Genomic DNA, 21,993 nt, shown 5'->3' with positions numbered 1-21,993 from the left:
AGACTAGATTGCGTCAACACAAAGACAAAGGCATCTTACGTACAGGGGCGTGTCACTCACTTAGACCGTAACTCTGGAGAGGCTAAGGCTGTAGATGGGGGGGAGAAAGTGTAACTACATATGAAATGAAGTTATTTGTTGTTTTAAAAAGGAGCATTTTTCTTCTTATCACAGTAATGACATGGATAAAGTAACCTATCAGTGGTGGGCTTGACCGGTCTTGATTTAAAATCCAGAGTATGCCCAGTTTGAGGCCGAGACAAGACTGAGTAGAAATGCTTTCGAATCCAAGACAAGACCGTCAAAAAGTGGTCTCGAGACCGGTCTTGAGACTAAAACCAATCTTGATTACGACAATACTAACGATTCATTGTCAGGGAAGAGAATACACTGCATTGTAAATTACATTACCTCATATAACATTTAGCATATGACACGTAATGTCACAAAAGCACATTGGAATTAGAATCAACTATCAATTGATCCATGATGAGCCTCTTTCTACAGTTTTTCCCTGACCCTTGACTGTCAGGAACGTTATTAAAAAAAAAAAAACGATATGATAGGAATTCCAAATTGGACAATTTTTCTATCGACAGTCTTTTTTTTTGACATGACATTGTTTTTTCTATTTAATCTCATTTAATTTGCCTGTTTGAAGGGGACACATTATGTTTAGACTCCATTAGAGGCCAATTCTGAGTCCCAACACCCCTCCGATGTCCCTTTTTCCTTTCTTCCCTTCCCCCCCTGCACCCCTTCCTCCTTCCCTCTTCCTCTCTGCACGGGCACCATAACCATCGTTTTCTGCACTTCACCTTCATGTTCCCCATCCCCTTCCTTTTTAAACCTCCTTTCTCTCCCTCCTCGCTCCTACTCCTCTTCATTATTTCCTCTTGACTCCTCCTTGCTCACCTCACATCCTTTACCTAACTCTTCCTGCTCTTCCTTCTACTCCTTCCCTTTCCTCTGCTTTGCTTTCCCATCTGCACTCACTGCTCTCACACCTCTTCCACCTCTGTTGACCTTTGCTCTTACCTTTCATCCTAACTGTCTTACTCCTTCTCTTTGCCCTCCCATTGATCCCTTTTCTCCCCTCCTTCTTCCTCCCTTTCCTCCTCTATTCTCCCCTGTCCTTCTCTTCTTCCCTTTCTTGTTTCCTCCTCCGTCTCCGTTTTCTTACCTTCCTCTCAGCCATTCATTCTGCCCTCCATCCTCCTTTTCTTTCTCTTCTCCACGCTCTCCTTCTCGTCTCTGACAAAGCTCTTTTTCCTCTACATCCTTTTTTTCGTCTTGTGAGATCCATGACCAACTCTTTCTGTTTGGTTTTTCATTTTATTCTCAATGTTGTCATATGGACGGATGCCATTTTGGTCGTATTGTTTTATTCTTATTGTGTGTTTGTCTTGTTTTCCTCTTTATTTTTCTCCATCATGTTTGTTTGTTCCACCCCTTCCCTCCCTCTCTATTTTTATTTCTGTTTGTTTGTTTGTTTGTTTTTACTTCATTAACTTGCCCATGCATGCATGCAGCAGCCTGATTATAGGGATCAATCAGAGGCGGTGGTGAAAGGTCAAACTGAAGAGAGCAGCCAATCAGACATCAGGGAGACGAAAAAGCAGGAAATCAGCCAGCTGGAACAGGGAGAGAAGGAGGCAGGTGAAGCACTGGTAAGTGGCTCGATGTGACAATCATTCACATCATGACGGGAGAGAACATTTTCACCAAAGAATAACGGGAGCCTGAAATTGTATCTCCAGTCCTTCCTAAAGCCAAATGAGATTGAGTCAGTATTTTCCAGTATGGTGACCGGGATGACGTCGCTCAACACAGGAACACAGTACATGACATATATACCGTGTGTGTATGAATGTTTCACCCTATGCATCAGAATGCAACCAAATAAGTTGTGTTTATCATTTTAAATCTCTGCTGTTTTTTTCTTTTTTCAAAATAATGTTACACTAGGATTAAAGATGTATCCTAAAATGAATTTCAATCAAGTAGATGAGAAAATAATCATAATAATGTAGCCTTAAATTAGCATGTTAGCTTTTATTAGTTAAACCATATTGAAGAATAGGCTGCTTTACTTACAACTGTTTTAAATATTAAGAAAAAAGTTAAACCCCCATCTGCAGATTTGTTTTCTTTTTTTTTAAAGCCTTATACAACCCATTATTATGTCCCAGAAAATAAACCTCTCATAACCACACTTGCTGTGTTAGCGCCAACCACCACCTCGTGCAAACACACAACAACAAGCTGTCCTGTAAAGGTTTATTAAAGGTTCATTCATACACACACATTCAGTAACTGTAAGTCACTGATGTGGTGTAGCGCTGGAAACTCATGGTAGCAACACAGTACAGTAAACATACAAACAGTGACTTCATCGTCAGATGTGAGACTGACAGGAAGAAAAACCAAAAACCTTTGTTTGCTTGACCTTTTGCTGGCCTGTCTCCATGGTAACCAGGGCTGTGTGTGTGTGTCTGCATCTTTATCTGAGCCGGAGAGAATGGGTTTAGAGAAGAAGGTGGAAACTAAATGACAAAGAAAAAGTAACACAAAGACAGAGTTTTTCATCCAGGCTTTTATCAACTTTCAATAAATATTGACTCTAGAAAGAAAACATATACAAGTTCTTTGTTCATGTGAGGCAAATAACAGTCTCTATATCCGCCATGTTCTTCTGAGCAGTGTCACCTGCTGGAGGGTGGGTTGCTAAATTTTGGCTGTTTTCAAAACCGCCTACTTCATACTACTGTCAAACGTAGTATGCAGAACATACTGCATACTACTTTTGACAGTAGTATGTAGTATGACTACTAGTGGGTGGTTATTTTGCAGTATGTCAGGCCCGGCTTAGCGAGTTTTTCGGTCTTGGGATGCTGAAGTAAACAACAACCCCGCTACTGTGTACTGTGGTCTTTTTTAAAGTTTTGGGCTTTTTATGCCTTTATTAGAGAGATAGGACAAAGAGAGAGAGAGTGGGGAATGACATGAGGGGAATCACTGGTTGGATTCAAACCCAGGTTGCCCTCTTGGAGCCTCCGTACATCAGTTTGACATTTTACTTTGTCTAGAAGTAAATTGAGATTCTCATTAATAAGTGACCCTAGCCTACAGGGTGTTGATTTGGTGCGTGATTTAGTTTTCAAAGAAAGTATTGATCCTGAACAGCTCCTGCTCCTTAAGCAAAAATGTGAGCCTTCAAAGTGAGCAAACTATTCTTTTGAATGTTCATAGCAGGTAAGTCAGCCTCGATTATACGGTATAAGGTATTTAGAAGCATTTGGCCTGAATGCAGAAATGTAAAGACATTAGAGGGGATCATCTTCACATGTTATTATTCTGACACACTCCTTTATATTCTTTTGTAATATCTTCAAAAGAATACAATAGTAATACGTAGTGTTATTGCCAGAGTGCATCTAAAAAATATTTGCTGTCAGGCTGCTTCAGTTGCAAAAGTTGTCGTCCAGGAGCACCTTCCACTTTTTCACAACATGTGAGTCATTTTGAATCAGAGGTCAGAGTCGTATATCTGGCTGACAGTGAGGGCTGTAAACGACCGGGTGGTGTTCAGGGTGGAAGGTGATGGGGGGGTGCGGAGGCCGAGCCCAGTGGAGGGTGAAAGAGGACGTTAATGGTACAGCAGTGGGTCGATGGATCGCACTCACTCAGCAGCTAAATGAGGCATGAGACAGTGGTGTGCATGAGTGAGGTTTGTGTGTGTGTGTGGGGTCATACAATAGCGTGCTGCAGCTGAGGTGTGATTTAAAGGGTGTTCTGGCACAAAACTGCCATGTCATGTTCTTTTCTCACTATGAAGTGTCTCCCTTTTTCATTTTCTTGTGCCATGTCTTCTATCCAGAGATTGTTTTTCTTTTCATCTTTAATTTTCCTTCATTCCTGCCTACTCCCCTTCCTTGTTTTCTACACATACTTGTTCTCTACTCACTTCTTTTGACCTTATTTCTTTCTTTCCATTAGTACTTCACTCTACCCCCTCTATTTCCTTATCTCCGCCTCTCATACTCTGCTATCTATCCTTCTCCCCAACAGCCTACAGACGACCTCCAGACTCAGCTGTCTGAGGCGGAGACGTTTGGTCTCGGACCTCAGGAGGAGCTGGAGAGTGAAAGGCAGGCTCAGAGAGAAACTACTCTCAAACTCACACAGGTCAGTTTGCAGCAATGACAACTGTCAATAAACATAAATCTGAGAACTGAATTGAGGAAACAGTATCACCGCCAGACACACACTGAGGGACAACTTTTAACAGAAATGTACAGAAAGAGGAACCCACCGTTTTCCAATCAAGTTAAAATGACCAAATTTATATTGGATGTTGGGTTTTTGATGTATTTTTGGTGTTCTTGTACCTTGGTGGAAAATATGTTAAAAGATAAGAAAATCATGTTAAACAGGTCTTTAAGTGTTCAAACAAAACTTATTCCCAGTCTTGAATCAATTGCAAATCACATAAACTTCACAGCTAGAGAAACAGAATTATCTATTTTTGCTATAGTTAAAGATATTGTTGCATGATCTGCTTGGTTGACAAAATGAAAATTGAAAAAATAGATGCTGACACACTTCTTGAATTTCTTGCATTTGTAAGTGTGGGTTTTTGAGAGGAAGCAAAGAAATGGTCCCGGTTTGTATCATCAAAAGCAAAAATATAAAAAAAGTTTCAGCCTTAGATTCACCCTGGTTTGTGTTTCCCCCTCTCAGCTCCACGAGGATCACCAGAAGGCTCTGCTCCGTCGGGACTTCCAGCTGCAGAGTTTGGGCCTCCAGGCTCGGCTTCATCGGAAGCTGTGGAGCCAGGAGAGGACTCTGCTGGTCCAGGAGTCTCAGCACCTCAAACAGGCCTTGTTGGTGCTGAGCCTCAAACTGCGCTGCTTCCTCAAACAGTGGAGGCTGGGCTGCAAGAAAGACGCAGAGTGGAAAGACATACTGGAGGTATGACTGAGGAAAGGGACATTTAGCTACATTTAGTTTAATATTACCTATGCAAATGTAAAAAATAATTACTAAGATTTATAAAATATTTGAAGCATAAATAATGACAGGATATCCTTGACTGATTTTTATTCTTAGATGAACAGCTTGAAGGACCTCTATCTGCTGTTGGAGGAGGATAACCTGACAAGCCCCACCCACCAGACTGACAAGAGGGCTGCTGCAGATGCACAACCACTGAGCCCAACTATCAAGGTAGGTAATGTAACACACACACACACACACACACACACACACACACACACACACACACACACACACACACAAACAAAAGTGCGCTAAAATTGCAACCTCTTGCATACATTTCTTGTCGTTCCATGTAGTCAAGCGCGGTGAGCAGCACTTTGGCAGACCTGAAGGTGGCGCTACAGGATCTGAGTGGAGAGTTGCGACAGGATAGACAAGGCTCCCAGGAACTCACCCAGCAGTTTGCAAAGGCCAAGGCCTCATGGGAGGTGGAGAGGACTGAACTAAAGAGCCTCATCACACAGGTAAGAAACATTACAGTGAAAACAAAGAGCGGGAATCAATGTTGATAGGCAGAGTGATGGGCTACATGATTCATACGGCAGTTTCTATCAATTTTTGGAATAGTCTTAATTATTTTACAGGAAATATTTATGTTGGTGTTGTCTGAGAAAGATGGTGTCATATATTTGTTGTTCAGCAATCAGGATTAGGCTGTGATTACAGCTAAATCTGTTGACGGTTGTTGGGCTGTGTTTGCAGGTTGCCAAGCAACTCCATAACAAGATTCCAATATTGAATTGTTAATGAATAGGCCTAATAGTAGAATTAAACTTCCATTGTGTCTCTTAAACATACAACATAGAAGTGTATTATAACGTTTACAGTAAAATATCTAAATTAATTCAAAACATTTCACTAAAGCTGTTAGTAAAAACAATTTAAAAAATATTTTGTTATTGAGTACTTTCATTCCCTCAAATATTTGCAACAGTTACCAAAACCAGATAAATCCTTAATTTTATAGTTGTAACTGGACATGTCTTGTCGTGGCGGCTGCCATGACAGGCACGACATGTTCGTAGTTTCCGTGGAAACGCATCATGTTATGTCAAAGACCGTTGCATTAGGAAGTGGGAAATGCTACTGGAAGCTGCCTTACTGTGCTGCTGTGATAAAAAAATGTCCTGTAAATTGTACTTGGATACATCGTCGGTAAACAAATTCTCTTTGTCCGGTCGGTTTCGCCCGTCCTTCTTTACTACAGTCAACAAAGAGTTTGTTTTTTGTAGCAGACGACTGCCATGATTCCCTAGCAGGCTTAACGTCATCTTTCATCATTGTATTGATTGAGAGCCCCCTGGTGGTGGTATCTACTCACTGTGCCTTTAAGTATTAGATGTTGTACCCTAATATTTGAGATCAAGCTTTAAGTTGGTGTAATGCAGCTTTTATTATCTGAAACCAATGATCCTACTTTTATATGATATTCTGCAGACGTTTTAGCAAAAACCCTTTGCTCTGTTTAAAGTGCATCTTAGTGTGTCTGTATTAAAATGTTTTATTGACACAATAAGGCCGAGATCCTGATGCAGCAATGTTAAAAATTCATCCCACTCCTTAGATTCTGTATGCTACAGCACTGTGTGTCGTCCATTAATCAAACAGGCCGATCTAGTTTTCTTTGGTTAGTCTGCAGTTTTTTGGAGAGTGGAGACATAAATCCACAGTTAAAAGCCTTTAGACACAGAGAAAGTCGGGGCAAAGCTAAATTAATTCAGGACAAGAAGGAAAAAATGAGAACCATGGGAAGATTAGGCAATACGGCCTCCGCAGTGAATCAGTACAGGGGCACATTGTCTATCGACTGCAGCGAAGTTTATGACCACCAACTCTGACAAGTAAAAACAAACAAGCTTCTCACGTTCTGTGACTTTTGCTTGCAAACTTTCAAGCCTGTACTCCTTGCTGTCTATAGTCGGTGAAGGAATGAGGAAAAGACAATGGGCCTCATTCACTAACAGTGCGTATGCGTACGTTTGAAGCACAAATCTGGGATTCATCAATATATTCTTACTTGAATTTATTCTTACTCTGCGAACAAAAATAGAACTTCCTCAGACCATGCGTACACACAAATGATTGACCAGCTTTCTCAGAAAATGTTAACACACACTCTTAACTAAATGCACGACATATTAAAAATACATTCAGTAAAAAAAATATTTATATAAATATATATTTTTTGTTGAAAAGACAAGCATTAAAAACGTGAATTAACCAATGCATTAACTAAATGTATTAAATAATCATAAAATATTTGCCTTATCGTCCTTTAATCTAAAATCTTAAATCTAATCGTCAACCAGCTGATTAATTGGAGCCTATTTAAGAGCATGCAGGGAACATTCATGATTATGATTTACTTCTAAGAAAGTGTAAAGATCCAGCCTTGCTGAAGCAAATTGCAGCCGGTGCCTCCAGAAGAGAGCGCATCAGACCGTCAGAACATGTTTGAAGAGTGTGACAAATGATTGATCAGCTGATTCCGACTGCCAAGACTTTTGCGTATGCACTTATTATATGCGCAGAGTAAGAACATTTCTACATATTTATTAGTGAATGAAAAGTTGATCTCAAAATTGACAACTTCATAAAAGGTTGATTGCTTCCATTTTATGGGCCGTATATTGCCCCTGCAGGTTCTGTTAACCTGTCTGTCTTTATGTGTCTATTTATCTGGCTGTCTGTCAGTCTGTCTTTAAGTTTCAAGGTTTCTTTATTGGTACCTAGACAGATCTGTTGTGCAGACAGGAGATGCAGCGTTGCAAAGATCCACACAACAATCTGTCATTGCAGGCTGTAATTAATGGTTTTCATTTTTCCTCCTCTCCTCCTCATTGTTTTCTGTCCGTCTCATAACAGCAGCAGAGGCAGTAATTGTCTAAGTGTTAATTAAGAGCCTCTGAGATAGAACGCAGCCTGTGTGTTGCCGATCGGTATATTGAGACAGAGAGAGCGATAAAAGAAAGAGAGTGAAGACAACGAGAGGCCCGTTAAAGGTTGGCAATTAGAAAAAAAGGCTTTTCATGTGTTCTTACCTGCTTCCTCAGTGCAGATCAATTACCTTTCTATTGTAATATGTCATATACCTTTTATTTTAAATCAATATTTCCCATTTATCGCCTTCAAGTGAACGTTACCTGAGAGATGTTCAATGACTCATCTTGAAATATAACAGTGTAAAGTGTGGTCATACTTGCACAAAGCCTCCCTTGAAGGTTAGGTTTTCACTTTTGGATCCAAACAATTTTTACAAATTATTTGGTGATTCTGATGGTAACCACACAAAGAGGCCATTATAGTTTCCTGCTCACACATTTCCATTTGTTAAAGCAATCCACGTTAGGATTTGGTTGATCTTTCTCAGAGTCAAGTCAAACCCCATTACCAGGAATTAGACCAGATGATGGCGCAGCATCAAGAAAATGCTGTCATGTTCCTTTTTTTCCTTTGTTTACCGAATGTAAAAGGGGCGGCTGTGGCTCAGTTGGTCGTCCCTCAACCTGAAGGTCAGAGGTCGGATCCCCAGCTTATGCGGCCATATGTTGATGTGTTCTCGGGCAAGACACTTAACCTCAAATTGCTCCCACTGCTGCTGCATCAGCGGCGTGTAAATGTGTATGAATGAATAAGTTAATACTGATGGACACTTCACATAGCAGCGTCTGCCATCAGTGTGCGAATGAGGTGTGAATGTGTAGGTGTGACCTGCAATTAAAAGTGCTTTGAGTAGTAAGAAGACTTGAAAAATCCTTTACAAGCTCAAGTCCATTTTGTCACGGAACTGGAAAAAACAAAGTAAAGGACCCAAGTGCAGAACTAAAAACTATATTTATTAAACAAAAGGTCAAATGCAAACAAAACTTACTAATTCAAAATGTCCAACAAAAGGAAAAACAAGGAGCCACTAGCAAAACACTGGGAAGATCTCACGTGGGGTAACACCCAACAACTAACATACAATAATGATCTGACACAGAAGGGAAGAAACACAGAGTGAAATTACCCGGAAGCATGATAAGAGCCGTTCAGTTCTCTGAAAAGCTAAGGAAAGGTGCGTCAATGTTTCCTTTATAGCCTCCTTTAGCATAGGATACACTGGACCATCCTTTGCGAAAGGAGATGAGATATGCCATCCCACAATTCCTTGCGGCTGCAACATTTAAAGCGAGTCGCGCATCCGACCGTTCACAACAATTAACAATGATCGTAAAGGGACGCAGATCATGTAAGAGACATATTTAGCTAAATTATGCTTTATTCAACTTAATTCACTCACTTAAGAATGCTTTGTGCAGTTGTACATTTGTATGCTTAAAACATTATGTATATCTTGCACAAATGTAACGATTAATATCATACAATAATATATAATAGAGTGGACAGGAAGCTAATGGTTTCACTTTTATTCCTCGTAGCCTGGTAGTCTATATTGCTTTTATTTAAATCCTAACCTTGTGGTGATTAGGATTATTTCACTGGTAAGAAGGCACAGGGGAAAGTTTTTTAGATGCGCTTTTAGTAGTCCATTTTCGGAACATTGTAGTTTCAACACGGCAGACCCACGTCATTAACGTCCGCCGGCCCGTCACATTTAATGACGTGGCGTAGTGGAAATGTGGTCGGATTGTCAGAGCAACGAGATCGCCTTTCCTTAAGTCCTTCATGAATTCTCCTAACATCTTTCCTTAACCTCATGATGTTTTCCCCGGGTTAAGGTAAAGTGGATAGTGAAAGGAGATAGGAGGGACAATTTGGATGCACCCAGAGACTAAATAGACTCTGGGGCAATCAGACACAGGTGAAGACAATAAGACACAGGTGAAGACAATGACGGTAATCAGGACTGGAGGGCTGTGGGAAGACACAGAGAAACTCAAGAATGTAACATCAAGACACACTAGAACATAGAGGGACACAAGGATACAAAATAACACAAGAAACTCTGAAGACTAAACTAGGAAACAATCAGACACTAGGATAGATAATTAACTAAGTAACAAAACAAGGAATAAACTAACTAAACAAAAGCAAAAACCATGACATATTTAGCATTTGATAAGTCTTTGTTGAATCAGTTTGGCTGACCAAAAGGCAGAAAACAGAGAAGTCCCATTGCAATAAAAACAGGGGAACAGAAAAACTAAATAAAGATAAAAGATTTTTCTACAGATGTTAAAGCTAAATGTTGCGATAGTGAAAAAAAGGTTTCTGATGATGGAAAGTAGATTTTAGAAGTGTAAGGTAGTTTATATGTCTTTATTTCTCAAAAAAATATCGAATTTAATTCTTATTTCTGTCCCAACCCAAAATACAAGAACTAAAATGCCCCATTGTGTAGTCATGAATGGCCCTCACCATAAAGGCAGGGAAACACATGACGACCCCCACACACACACAACGCTGTCATTAATCATCGTCGTCAATATAGAGAGATGCTCTTATGTTGTGGAACGAGATAATTTGTCTTCTGATTGGCTTGTCAGCTCCTTTGACAGATCGATAGGATATGAGTGCAGTGTTTCAGAGTGATAACACTTTCTTCCTTCTGCTAAATGCGACATAGACGCAGGTTTTTTTACGAGATATTTATTCTCATTGAACCAATTTACCATGTTGTCTGAACTAATTTATCATGTTGCATGTTAAAGCATTAAAACACAAGTTTCATGTTCTCATGTCATGTAAATATATGTTGTATTAATGTTCATACAAACATGTTTTTTACACTTACCCAGTAATCTATCCCTAAAAAACTTGTGTGGCCTAGATTCCGCAGCTGGAACATCTCCTCTCTGCCAACAAGCGGACACTGGAAAGTATGCCATTAGTCTGCCCTGGTGGTGTGTGAGTGTGAGTGTGAGTGTGAGTGTTGACATCCACCAGCCAACCGAATCATATCCATGCCAACGAGTCCTGGCAGCGTGCAGCAGCTCACCCAGCTGTTTCTTTGTCGAACAAGTCAAATCAATTTCAAACTCCGTCCTACCCGTCACATTTCTTGACAGCAAATTATCTTTTGCATTCAGCATGCCGAACAAACGGAGTCAGTGAAGTAGAAAAGATATCTCGATTCTTAAGAACACGCAGTTCAACCCGTGCCTTCCTTCTTTTTTCCCCCTCTTATTCAGTCATCCATCATGACTGTATGGACATGTTACTCACACCTGCTGTTTCCATGATGACACAGACTGAGCAGCTGGAAGCTCTAATCGATAGATCAGCACTGTTGCATACACTTCAGTAATGATGGGGAGATGAGGAGAAAGGGGGGTGAAGTCGTCTCAAGTGCAGATGCTACTAAGTAATCAATCAGTCTTTATGTAAAGTTAAAGGCAGGGTTGGTCATTTTCTCCAGATACACATTTTGGTTGACATTTTTTAAAAGTCCTGACAGACATTAATAACTCATGTGCTCTGAAAAAGGAACAACGGAAATCCGTCCTCTGTATCAGTTGTTAACATGTAAAAACTTTGACCAATGTCTGCCACGAGGTACCAATCTGATGAACCAATCAGACGCCTCCCTGTCGCCCTGCTTGTTCTCTACTCCATGCGTGCACAAGCCCACACTCAAAGCATGATCTGAGGTCTGCTTCTGGACCAATGGCAATTGTGCATGTAAGTGAGGGGCGTGGCTTTTGAGGGAGCACAGAGGGGAGGGGGTGAGTGCACTGCGGGAATGCTACTTTCAAAATCATGCTAGTTTTCCAAAATGACCAACCCTGCCTTTAAATGTTAGTCATTTGCTCCAAAATTATACAAATTACTTGTCCAAAAATGACTTATATATAATAAACATGTAACTAGTTTTTCCTGCTAGACTTTGAGGGGATACACTTGTAAAAGTTCAAACCTGGTCTGCTGTGATTTATCAGGCACTGAAACTAGAATCATTTGGCCTTCCTACCTCGTCCTCTTCAAATTGTTAAGCTTTCTCATTGTTGATGATTGGTGATGGAACATTTGTAAAGTCCCCACATCAATAAACTATTACTTAATCCTCAAGCTGACGTCTCTGTCTGATAGCTGCTGCTGAAAGGTGCTTGGTAACTTGAGTTTTGATCTGTCCTGTGTAATGTTATTAGGTTTCTGTTGAGCAAACAATTTGACAAAGTCAGAGCTAAAGTGTGGGTAAGGTTTGTATTCATTTAGGATAGTCTTCGCTCTGCATAACCAAAGAGCCTTCAGGCTATGAAGACACCTTTAAGCTCACATGAACACCATTCTTCTTATCTTTTAACCAAATTACTTATACTAGTTAGTATTATAGCACTTGTTACTTATTTCCTACTGCAGCTGGTGACTTCCTTATCCTTTTTATAAGCAGATCTATTTCCAATAACAGCGTGATAATGATTTAGTTATCATTATCGGTCTAAATGTAGACAAAACATATAAGTCAGAGTTGGTTAAACCATTTGTAATAAATATTAAGTATTCCCAGGTAATCAGTGTTTGAGTCTCTCAAAATATTTACGTATCAAGTGCCACTGACAGCGTCATGGCAACATCACATTTAATTACACAACATGCAATGTATGTGTTTGTTACTATATTTACCCTCTGTGTCATCTGTGCATTATATAATATCTAGGTTATGGTATTTATTTATAAGTCTGGCACAGATTTCATCTCTGCAGAGGGTTGTGGTTTCTGTATTCTCCTCAATTAACAGCTGACGGGTGGTATGCAAAACAGATCACATGATGTTTTATGGCAGAAATCTGCTTCAGGCTAATAATACCCTGCACAAAAGCGACTGTCATACACTGTGTATTTCTGCAAGATTAATATCGTTTCCCTTGCAGTTACGATCTTATTTCCTTCAGCAGTATACTTTTTTACAGTGTATTAAGTATTCATCCATTCTCTAAAGATGTTGGAACACATGCAATCCTGGAAATGTCTGGCAGGCAGCCTCTGAAACTTTCCTGAGTGGCTTGTTCACACATGCACCTCACATCAGGAGAATATCCCTGTGGGACAGGAGTGAGGCAGGGCAAGGGGACACGACAAGACGTAAAAAGAACGCCATGGAAATGCAGGACACTTTTTGCCCTTATGTAGTTCAACATTTACACGAAAGTTCAACGAAAGTGCAAAGAGGATCATACTGGCGAACAGAAAACATAATAAGGCAGAGATTGTGCTGATAGCGTGCGAGCTGCAGGATATGAACGCCATCCACCTCAGACTAACTCGCTGTGAACTTTCCTGACTACTTCCTGCTGTGTTCTCATATCAGCTCACCCTGATTCCACACAGATAATTTACAAGTTAGCTAGAAGGAAAGACTTTGGGTAAAGCCAGAGTGAGAAAATTCAGATTTTTGCTTTCACACATGCATCACACTCCCAAAAATTTCAGGACTTTCTAAGTGTTCTGTGCATATTTTAAGAGGGCTTATGAGACGTTTCAATGTTTTTGTTTTTCAGGTAGAATAATACTCTTAATACATTCCCTAACAGGTGAAAAAAATAGAAAAATAGATAGAGAAGTGATCAAATAAATTCACTAACTCCTCTTGACCTCCCACTCATGATTTTAAACAGTCTGTGGGTTTAATGTGTTTCCACCTCATGTTAGCAGCTCTTGACTGTTTGGTTTTGTTGTTGTTTTTCCAGGGTTTTTTTTCTGTATTGTAAGAGACATTTCTTCACATCCCAGGCCCTGCAGTTATCTCTTGTTGGTTAAACTTAATTAATAAATCTGCAGTTTTATAGTCAAGATTTTAGTTGAATAAATAAAAGTAATTGAACTTGCTAAATGGTGTTCAGCGAGTTGTGAAACAGACGCCTCTCATCAACCAATAAAATGCCAGTCATCCAGTAAAAATCTCCTCTTTTTTTATGCATCAGCAGTAAACCTAGTTAAGACACGGGGCTCGTTAAGCCGCGTTCCTCATTAGCCATTTACTCTGTTGCCATGGGAGACGGGAGACGGGCTCAGGGTGCGTTCGTTGCACTGTTATTGGCTGCTAGGCAGTTCCATTAGCGCCATATATACAGACACCACTGCCACAGAGTCAGGTCAAGAGAGGCAGGGAGAGGATTGATGGGTCTGGGGAGGGTGGGTGTGTCCACATGAGTGTGAGTGTCTCTGTATCAAATTGATGGACTCGCTAGTGTCGGCTGTGTGAACTATGGCGCTAAGACAGAGGGGAAAAGAGGGAAAGCAGAGCTACTCATAAAAAATTTAAGCAATCCCACCTACAGGCTCTGTGACAGCATGCCAGATTTATGGAGAGCGAAAAAGGGTGTGAAGAAGCTCAAAATAGAGGGTGGGAATGCTGCAGAGAGAAAGAGAGAGAGGGATAGAGGGAAGGGGTGAAGAGGATGGAGAGAGGGGAGAAAGGTAAAGAAGCAAAGAGAAGAAATAGCTGAGAGATCTTCGGGCAGAAAAGGAAAAACTGAGAAAAATATTTAACAATTCCCCCCCTCATAATGCCCTCAACCCAAGATGATGATTTAAACTGTGTGGATATTTTGTTTTGCCTACCGTCCATATGTTGCCTTTTAACATGTGCATGAGATGATTTATAAACTGTTCTACACGAGGATGCAAAACATGGACACACAATTTCTTAGATAATCTGTGTGGTCTAATGATCAAAGTTTTAAGTACTTGTATAGCTATAAAAGTGATTTTTGGGTGATTATTATGTGTTTCTGTTCGTGTCATTGCAACTGTTATAGGTGGTTGTGTGTACAATTGCACAAAAGACAGTGCTGAAGCAACATATCTATTATCTTGTACTTTTTATGCCTTTATTAGAGGGACAGGAAAGTGGATAGCGTCAGAAATCAGGGATAAGACAGTTGGGAATGACATTTGGACGACGAGCCACAGGCTGCCTTCTTGAGGGCTGAGGCCTCTGTACATGGGGCGCACAAACTAACCTCTTGACCACAGGCACCCCCATACAGTGACTTGTACTTTGAGTATTCAACATGTACGGTATATACCTGGCACTTAAACTCAACAGAGAAGATCTAACTTTTTACCCCCTTTTTAACCTAAAAGTGCTATTTATATGCTTTTGTACATTCAGTCTATTATTCAAAACATTGCTACATGAGACTTTTTCTCCTGTAAGATTTTAGGTTGCTTGGTTTACATTAGTATGCCGGTTATATAACAGTATTTCACATCACAACACTTTTCTCAGACTAAAGAATTGAATCCTTCCACTGCAGCTGATTTTACTTTGCAGCTCCTTTTTTGTCTCCTCCTGTCGCTCATTGTTTAGGGGAAGATTTAGATGTAATTCACAGACGAATTGTTCCAGACTGTGTTCTTTGATGCAGCCAGTGAACAGGTGCCACTTATTCCCAGTCACTGTCTATGCATAAATTACAGGTCTGGCCAGACTAAATGTCACCGCCACCTGGCAACACTGTTGTTAATTAACATTTACCGTGATGTAGCTGGTGAGATGTGTTCGCATACCCAGTTAACTCTTCCCAGGGTGATTCTCATTTCGATAGGCTTCTGAAAAAGACGCCTTGATAACAAAAAGTTAAATTACGTGCAAACATTTGATGCAGCTTCAAAGAACTTTATGCATCTATGTAAGGCTGGTCTGTTGGACTGGCTCCATGTATACACACAAAACCCACACACAGATCAATCAAAACGTGAGAAAGAATGTGATTACATGGGCACCAAAGTAGCATTTTTGAGTTCTCAATGATTAAGGAAAATATTGGTTTGTTTTTTTTTACTTATTTTGACCCCCTCTCTTTATATACCTTTCTGCTTCCAGCTTGAAACCAAGGCAGGGAAACCAGCAGCAGCTCTGTCTGCCAATGATGCACTTGAACCTCCAGACCTGAAGGTGGCGCTAAAGAGGGAGCGTGAAGAACACCAGCATCTCTTGGCTGACTCGTATGCGGCTGTGATGGACCTAACTAAACAGGTAGACGTGTGTTTTTGTGAGTTTGGATTAAGTACAGTATGGTCAGAAGGGAAAACTTTTTACATGGACAAAACTACTAACATAATTTGAAAAAGGAAAACTGTAAATAAAGGTTTAAGGTCTGATCTGTTATTTGGATCAGAGTTGTACTTTATTTGAAATGTGATTTTTCAAATTCAGCTGACATATTCTGGTGGTGTGCACTCCAAATGCATCCCTTTTCCCCCCATCTTATGATCTCCTCTTATATCTCTCTTTCTGCTGTGGCCAACCTACGAACCAATCAGCTTCAGATTGGAGAGAGGAACTGGGGCAGAGAGAAGCTGGAGCTGCTGGAGAGGTTCAGCCAGGAGAGGGCTCAGTGGGAGCAGAGACTGAGAGAGGCCACGGCACAGCAGGGGAAGGTATGCAGAGCAGCATGACTTGGAGTGTGCGCAAGAAGCAGAGAGAGAAATGTCAAAGATTTAAATAAATAAAAAAAGGCTTGACTTTATGTTGAGATGATACAATCTGACTGGAAGAGGGTGTATGCTTAAGATAAGAAGGACATTGAAGTTTATTAAAAGGAAAAATATGTGTGTTGCCTTGTACATTTAGTGTGAATGTTGATGATCTCCCATTTTCTCTGACAGATAATCATGGCCAGAGCACCGACTTTAGAGACTGGATACTATTGGGTCTTTCCGTCACATAAATCACATTATTGGGGGCCTGAACATGCATATGCATCAGGCCTTGTGAAAATGTTTTATATTTTGGTGGTTTTATGGATGACTTTTGCGAAAAGGCTCAAAAGCGCCCCCTTAACATTTTTGAATAAGCCTTCCCCATAGAGGGAAACCTTCCTCTACATGTATGGAATTTGGTTTGCTTATTGACCATGTCAAGACCTACAGAAAATCATTTTGCAGCCATAGCAAAAACCCAACAGGAAGTATAATATATTGTTTTGAATTTCAAAATAATGCCTCATTTTAGCGCTTTACAGGCTTCATATTTGATCCAACTTGTCCTAGGGCTTTCATTCGATCATAGCCATCAAATTGCTAAAAATGTTTCCAGTTGCTGTGTTCCAGGTGGTATTTTCCTGTAAGGATACTTTGCTGATGCTGTCAGAAGCAACAACATAATGTGAATAGGAACTCTCTCTGGTTTTAGTGGTTAAGCTGCAGTTTAATGTTACACTGTGCTCTCCAGGAAAACACGGCCATTTAGATCTGCTGATTATACACCAGTGCAGTCACTGCTGCCCAGCTGCTGCAACATGTCAGGAATGGCTGAAGTGAGATTACATCACTTTTTTTGAAGTGGTCATTACTTGTGGCTCACAGACATGAACCCACACACTGACATTAGAGCTCCTCCACCATCTCTCCTCTGTCTGCTATGCATGCTTCCTTTTAGTGTAGGTGTTCAGTCTGGGATAAATCGTATCCTCCCTTTCTCACCCGCTTACCTTTCAAATACAGTTCTTGTTTTTTTTCCTCCTTCTTGTCTCCCTCCCTCCTCTTCCTTCCTCTTGGTTTTCTGTTAAGTGTGATCCCGTACGACTCCGTCCATTAAGTGACTGTGTCCTGCACTGGAACCTTGGCAGGAGGCCGAAGCATGTCATACTTTAATTCACTCTGTCTGAGTCTCTCTGAGTGTGTCTGTGTCACGCTCTGACACCCACAAATCTAATCCACTGTCTGCTCTGCTGCTCTGTGCCTTTTCAAACACTCCTGGTATTTGACTATAGTGCCCCTCTCAGGCCAGTTAGTGAAAAGGCAGCCAGATTTATTTTTAGGGACCTTAAGGATTTTATACTGTAAACCCTTTCTGGCCTGGGAAATCCTCTGGATCCCCTGTTGAACTTGGCTATAGCCAGTTGCCACCACAACCCAACCCCAGATAAGCAGAAGAAAATGGATGGATGGATTGACCGTAGCTAAAGCTATTAAGAGTTGCATGTTATTTTAGAAGTTGTTGTATTTACAGTTGAAACATTGATGAGGTGTAAGGTGACACAAATACAATAGGTTATCATTTTGATTTGTAACTTCCCAGTAAAAGCTACAGTTATAAGTTTGTAATACAGCAAGGCCGATTCATCCATATTGGCCTTTTCATTTAATGGGTTAATATAACATTTACCCATCAAAGCACATTACTTTTATCTAACTGTGTAGATTTTTCAGGTTCTTCACAGAATCAGACGACAAAGTTTTAGCTCCATGCCTCTCTAAACAACAACAGAAGTTGAGTAGGAAGGTGTACAATATAGAAGATGTATATTTATCTCAGTATATTGAACACACCCACTGTGCACTGTCGGCAGTTCAGTGAGTTGAAGGTGAAAGACCATCAGTTTATCTGCACAACTAAGCGCATAATCTGCAGATGTCCTTTTCCCTTCTTGCACTCTCACTCTTTCACTTTCTGTCCTCGGAGGGGAAATGGCTTCAGTGTAAGAGATTAAGAAACACACTGACTCAGCATTTTCATCTGTGTGTATATGTGTGTGTGTGTATGAGTTTGCCACTGTCTGCCACAGAGAGATACTTGTCGATCTCCACCTCCTCTGCCAAACAGCTCCAGAGGAAGTGGAAGGCATTTAGAAACTTGGCCCTCAGTGGATGTATTGCAGGATGTTTTTTTATTTTTTTTTTAAGTGAGGAAATAAAGAATACGACAGGAGCAATTTGCACCTATGGGGAAGGTCCTTTGTTGTCTGTAAAAGTAAGTGGGTCCATTGTTTCCTTTTTCACTCATAGTCTGATCTTTTTTGTCTTCACAGTCCAAGCCCTCAGGCAGCGAGTCCTCTGCCGACACAGTCATCACCAATGGAACAGGATCACCAAGGTAACAATTTAAACGTGTTATTGAAGAACTAGCTTTGAAATATTGTTTAAGTCAATGAATTACACATTACCTTTCCATTTGGTGAAACACGAAACATTTCCTAAACAAACTGAAATATTTGAGTTTTGGACTTTTCCATCAGTTCCTTTTATTTGCAAAAATGAAAATGGAAAAAATGGCTTCATATGAGTGTTCATTTCTCAATTGGAAAAGAGAAGTTGTTTTTAAATCAACACCTCTTGTCTCTGAAAAAGAACCAAATCCACATCAGAACTCGATGTCCCAGAAGTCAATGGAACAGCCAATCAAGAGAAGATCCAGTTTTCAGATTCACCTCTTTTCATTCGCCCAGAGTTGGGTGACCTCAGCAGGAAGAACTGGACCTACTTGACCAATGAGGTGATTAAGATTTTCTACTTCTACATTCTACAGGTTATTTTAAGAATTGTACTTCTAATATCTTGGGAAGTGAAGTAAGTGATCGATGTAAAATCCAATAAAATGTAATTTCTCAATCCTGTAATAATCCAGGGAATCTTAAAAACATCTGATATCTTAGAAGTAATCAGAAATTCCCGCTTCCAAACCCAACAATATTTAAAGTGAAGACAGCAGGGTAAATACATTGTACCCTAATAATAATTAAAGACTGGTTTCGTTTGTCCCCGCTCTCTCATCTCCTCTCAGGCCCCAGATGTTGGGGATACCTGTAAAACCTGGGATGGCCCCAGCGGCTCATGTAGCAGCTTGGTGGGATCAGAGCTCGACCTGGAGTCAGTCCAGAGGAGCTACACGGCTCCTGACCGCACCGGCATCAGGATCTACTACAGCCCTCCTGCAGTACGACGCATGGAGCACAGAAATAGGAACCAGGATGCCAAAGAGCCACAGCAGGCACAGAACGGCAGCTCTCTTGTAGGACTGAGTGGCTCAGATGTCGGCATGACTCCTCTGGAGACCCTGCAGGTTCAGCAACTTCCATCCTCCTTTTCATCCTCATATGAACAATGGCTGAGCTCACTGTCCAAGCAGCACAGGGAGTTGCTGGAAAGCAGAAGTGGCTGTATTTCAGGTTCAATCCCCATTGTTGTCAGCAATGGCATTGGTGGCTCTGCTAATAGTTTGGTCGATGGGATCACTTCCCCGTCGGCGTTCCATGGTCTTGAGATGGGGGAGATTTCCGCCAATTTAAGTGATGACATGAAGGAGATGACCAACTGTGTCAGACAGGCCATACGCTCTTCATCCCTGGAGAGGAAATCCACCAAGGAACCTGTGAGTCAGGCGGAAAAAAAAAAGAAAGGCCAAACAATATAGTGGTGTAATTTTAACCTACAGCTGGTCACTGTAAAGACCTTTATGATGATACATACCTTTATACTAAAACATGTGGTTGCATTTTAAGGGAAAGCCTCATATTCAGAACTGTCTTGCTTAATAAGTTGTTGCGGACAATCTTCATTGCATTCTAAATATTCTCCATCATTTCCATTTCTCCACTCAGGGGGTCGGTATGTCCTCCAGATCCACACAGACTGCTGCCCAATACGTCAGCATTGGACTTCAAACAGACAACCTTTCGGGCAGCAGGGGGGCCGGGTTACACTCCAAAGCCTGGTCTCCCCGCCCGTCATCATCAACAACCTCTCCTCTAGCCTCGGCCCGAACCCGGCAGATTTCGACATCCCTGGATAAAGTTCACAGCCGCATTGACAGACCATGCTGTTCACCCAAGTATGGATCACCAAAACTACAGCGTAGAGTGTCTTCTGGTAAGAATCTTTATTTTATCGAGCATACTTGGATCATTTTAAGCCAAGCCATGGTACAGTCTGCTGCGTTTTTTTCTGGCGCCTTGATTCTTTTATTGAAACACTATTTTTTTGGGGAGACTGAGAAACCAAACTGTCTTGTTTTCAGGCTCCACTTCCAGACTGGATGGGAGTACCTCCTCCAGGGACCGGAGCCTGTGGAGCCTCCAGCAAAGATCTATGGGAGGGGGAGGAGGCTCCGCATGGGCTCGCTCCACCACCACCAGGGACAGCCCAGTCCTGAGCGGGGTCACTGATGGCCTCTCCAGCCTCTTCAGTGTGGTGGAGCACACTGGGAGCACCGAGTCACTCTGGAGGAGTGATGGAGGTACCACTTCTTTTTTTTAAAGAAATTTTGATATGTCATGTGTGCAGCCCTGTGTTTTTGCTACACATGTCAGGGAATCTAAGGGGGGAAAGATCTTTCTATAGGCAATATTTTTTTCTTTGAATTCAATTACCTTTAGAATTCAGATTTTACAATTTTTTTGCCAACAAACTACTGACATTCTGTGTTGTTATTGACATCTTTCTATCTGACATCTATAAAATAATTGTACATTGCTAAGCGCGTGTCCTAATGCACTGAATACAGAACTGAAGCTCAAAACATAAATGAAAATGTACTAATTCGAGACAATCAATCAAATCAAATCTAGAGCCCAATGGGACATTTTGGTGTCATCAAATATTACAAGCTTCAATTCAGCCTGTCAATGCAGAGTTGGTCTTCCAACTGTAATTTGTAGTAATCACTCTAACTTTGTTCCCTGCTTGCCACTAGGAGCCAGCCAAGTTGCCAGTCCAGCCCGGCACCCTCCAGCTGCAGGGAAACCCTCTTCTGTGTCTGTCTGCGTACCTGACCCAGGATCTCAGCAATATGGCAGCCTGGTCCAGGAGTTTTTCAGGACCGTCTGCAGCAGTCGTGTCCAGGCAGGAGTCACCCTGCCGGCAGACCGAGCCCAAAGCGGCCTCGGAGGTGTGGGTGTCTTGGGAGGTTTGAGTGCCGTGGATGAGCCCAAGCCGGAGTGCATATCAGCTGCTGGGGGAGGACTTGGAGTGCTGGCTGGGTTGGGTGGAGGCAACGAAAATGTCACCAGGATTGTCAATAAGAGGTTTATGAGACAGACGGTTGGAGAGGAGATGGTCACTATCATGGGAGGAGGGAAAGAAACAGGCAACATAGGACCTGCAGGATCTGTCATGGAGGTACGGCCAATGGAAATGCTCCTTAACATTTTCTTTACATCATAGCTAAATAATAAAAACAACTGATATGAGTTCAAGAATGTTTTATTTAGTGATCCACTATTGATGCAGAATGTTACCATTTCAAAAGCATGCGATATCACGCTG

The 21,993-nt window shown here is 41.2% G+C and overlaps 1 protein-coding gene across 2 annotated transcripts in view; it reads left to right on the top strand.

Annotated features, from left to right (window-relative positions):
- Positions 1-21,993, top strand: part of mtcl2 (microtubule crosslinking factor 2) — a 104,932-nt gene that overhangs the window by 75,664 nt on the left and 7,275 nt on the right. Inside the window, exons 11-23 of one of the 2 annotated variants that reach the window (XM_061058634.1) lie at positions 1,536-1,670; positions 4,072-4,188; positions 4,744-4,974; positions 5,113-5,229; positions 5,358-5,525; positions 15,833-15,985; positions 16,273-16,389; positions 18,762-18,826; positions 19,081-19,225; positions 19,514-20,101; positions 20,331-20,598; positions 20,747-20,965; positions 21,422-21,846. In XM_061058634.1, the coding sequence (XP_060914617.1) occupies positions 1,536-1,670; positions 4,072-4,188; positions 4,744-4,974; positions 5,113-5,229; positions 5,358-5,525; positions 15,833-15,985; positions 16,273-16,389; positions 18,762-18,826; positions 19,081-19,225; positions 19,514-20,101; positions 20,331-20,598; positions 20,747-20,965; positions 21,422-21,846 (2,748 nt within the window). Of the gene's footprint in view, positions 1-1,532; positions 1,671-4,071; positions 4,189-4,743; positions 4,975-5,112; positions 5,230-5,357; positions 5,526-15,832; positions 15,986-16,272; positions 16,390-18,761; positions 18,827-19,080; positions 19,226-19,513; positions 20,102-20,330; positions 20,599-20,746; positions 20,966-21,421; positions 21,847-21,993 lie in introns of both variants that reach the window. The other variant, XM_061058633.1, reaches the window with a different exon arrangement.

Source organism: Labrus mixtus, chromosome 15 (genome assembly GCF_963584025.1).
Source record: "Labrus mixtus chromosome 15, fLabMix1.1, whole genome shotgun sequence".
NCBI classification, from domain to species: Eukaryota; Metazoa; Chordata; class Actinopteri; order Labriformes; family Labridae; genus Labrus; species Labrus mixtus.
The sequence above is the reverse complement of the archived record's forward strand: the minus strand, read 5'-3'. Positions and strand labels throughout refer to the sequence as shown.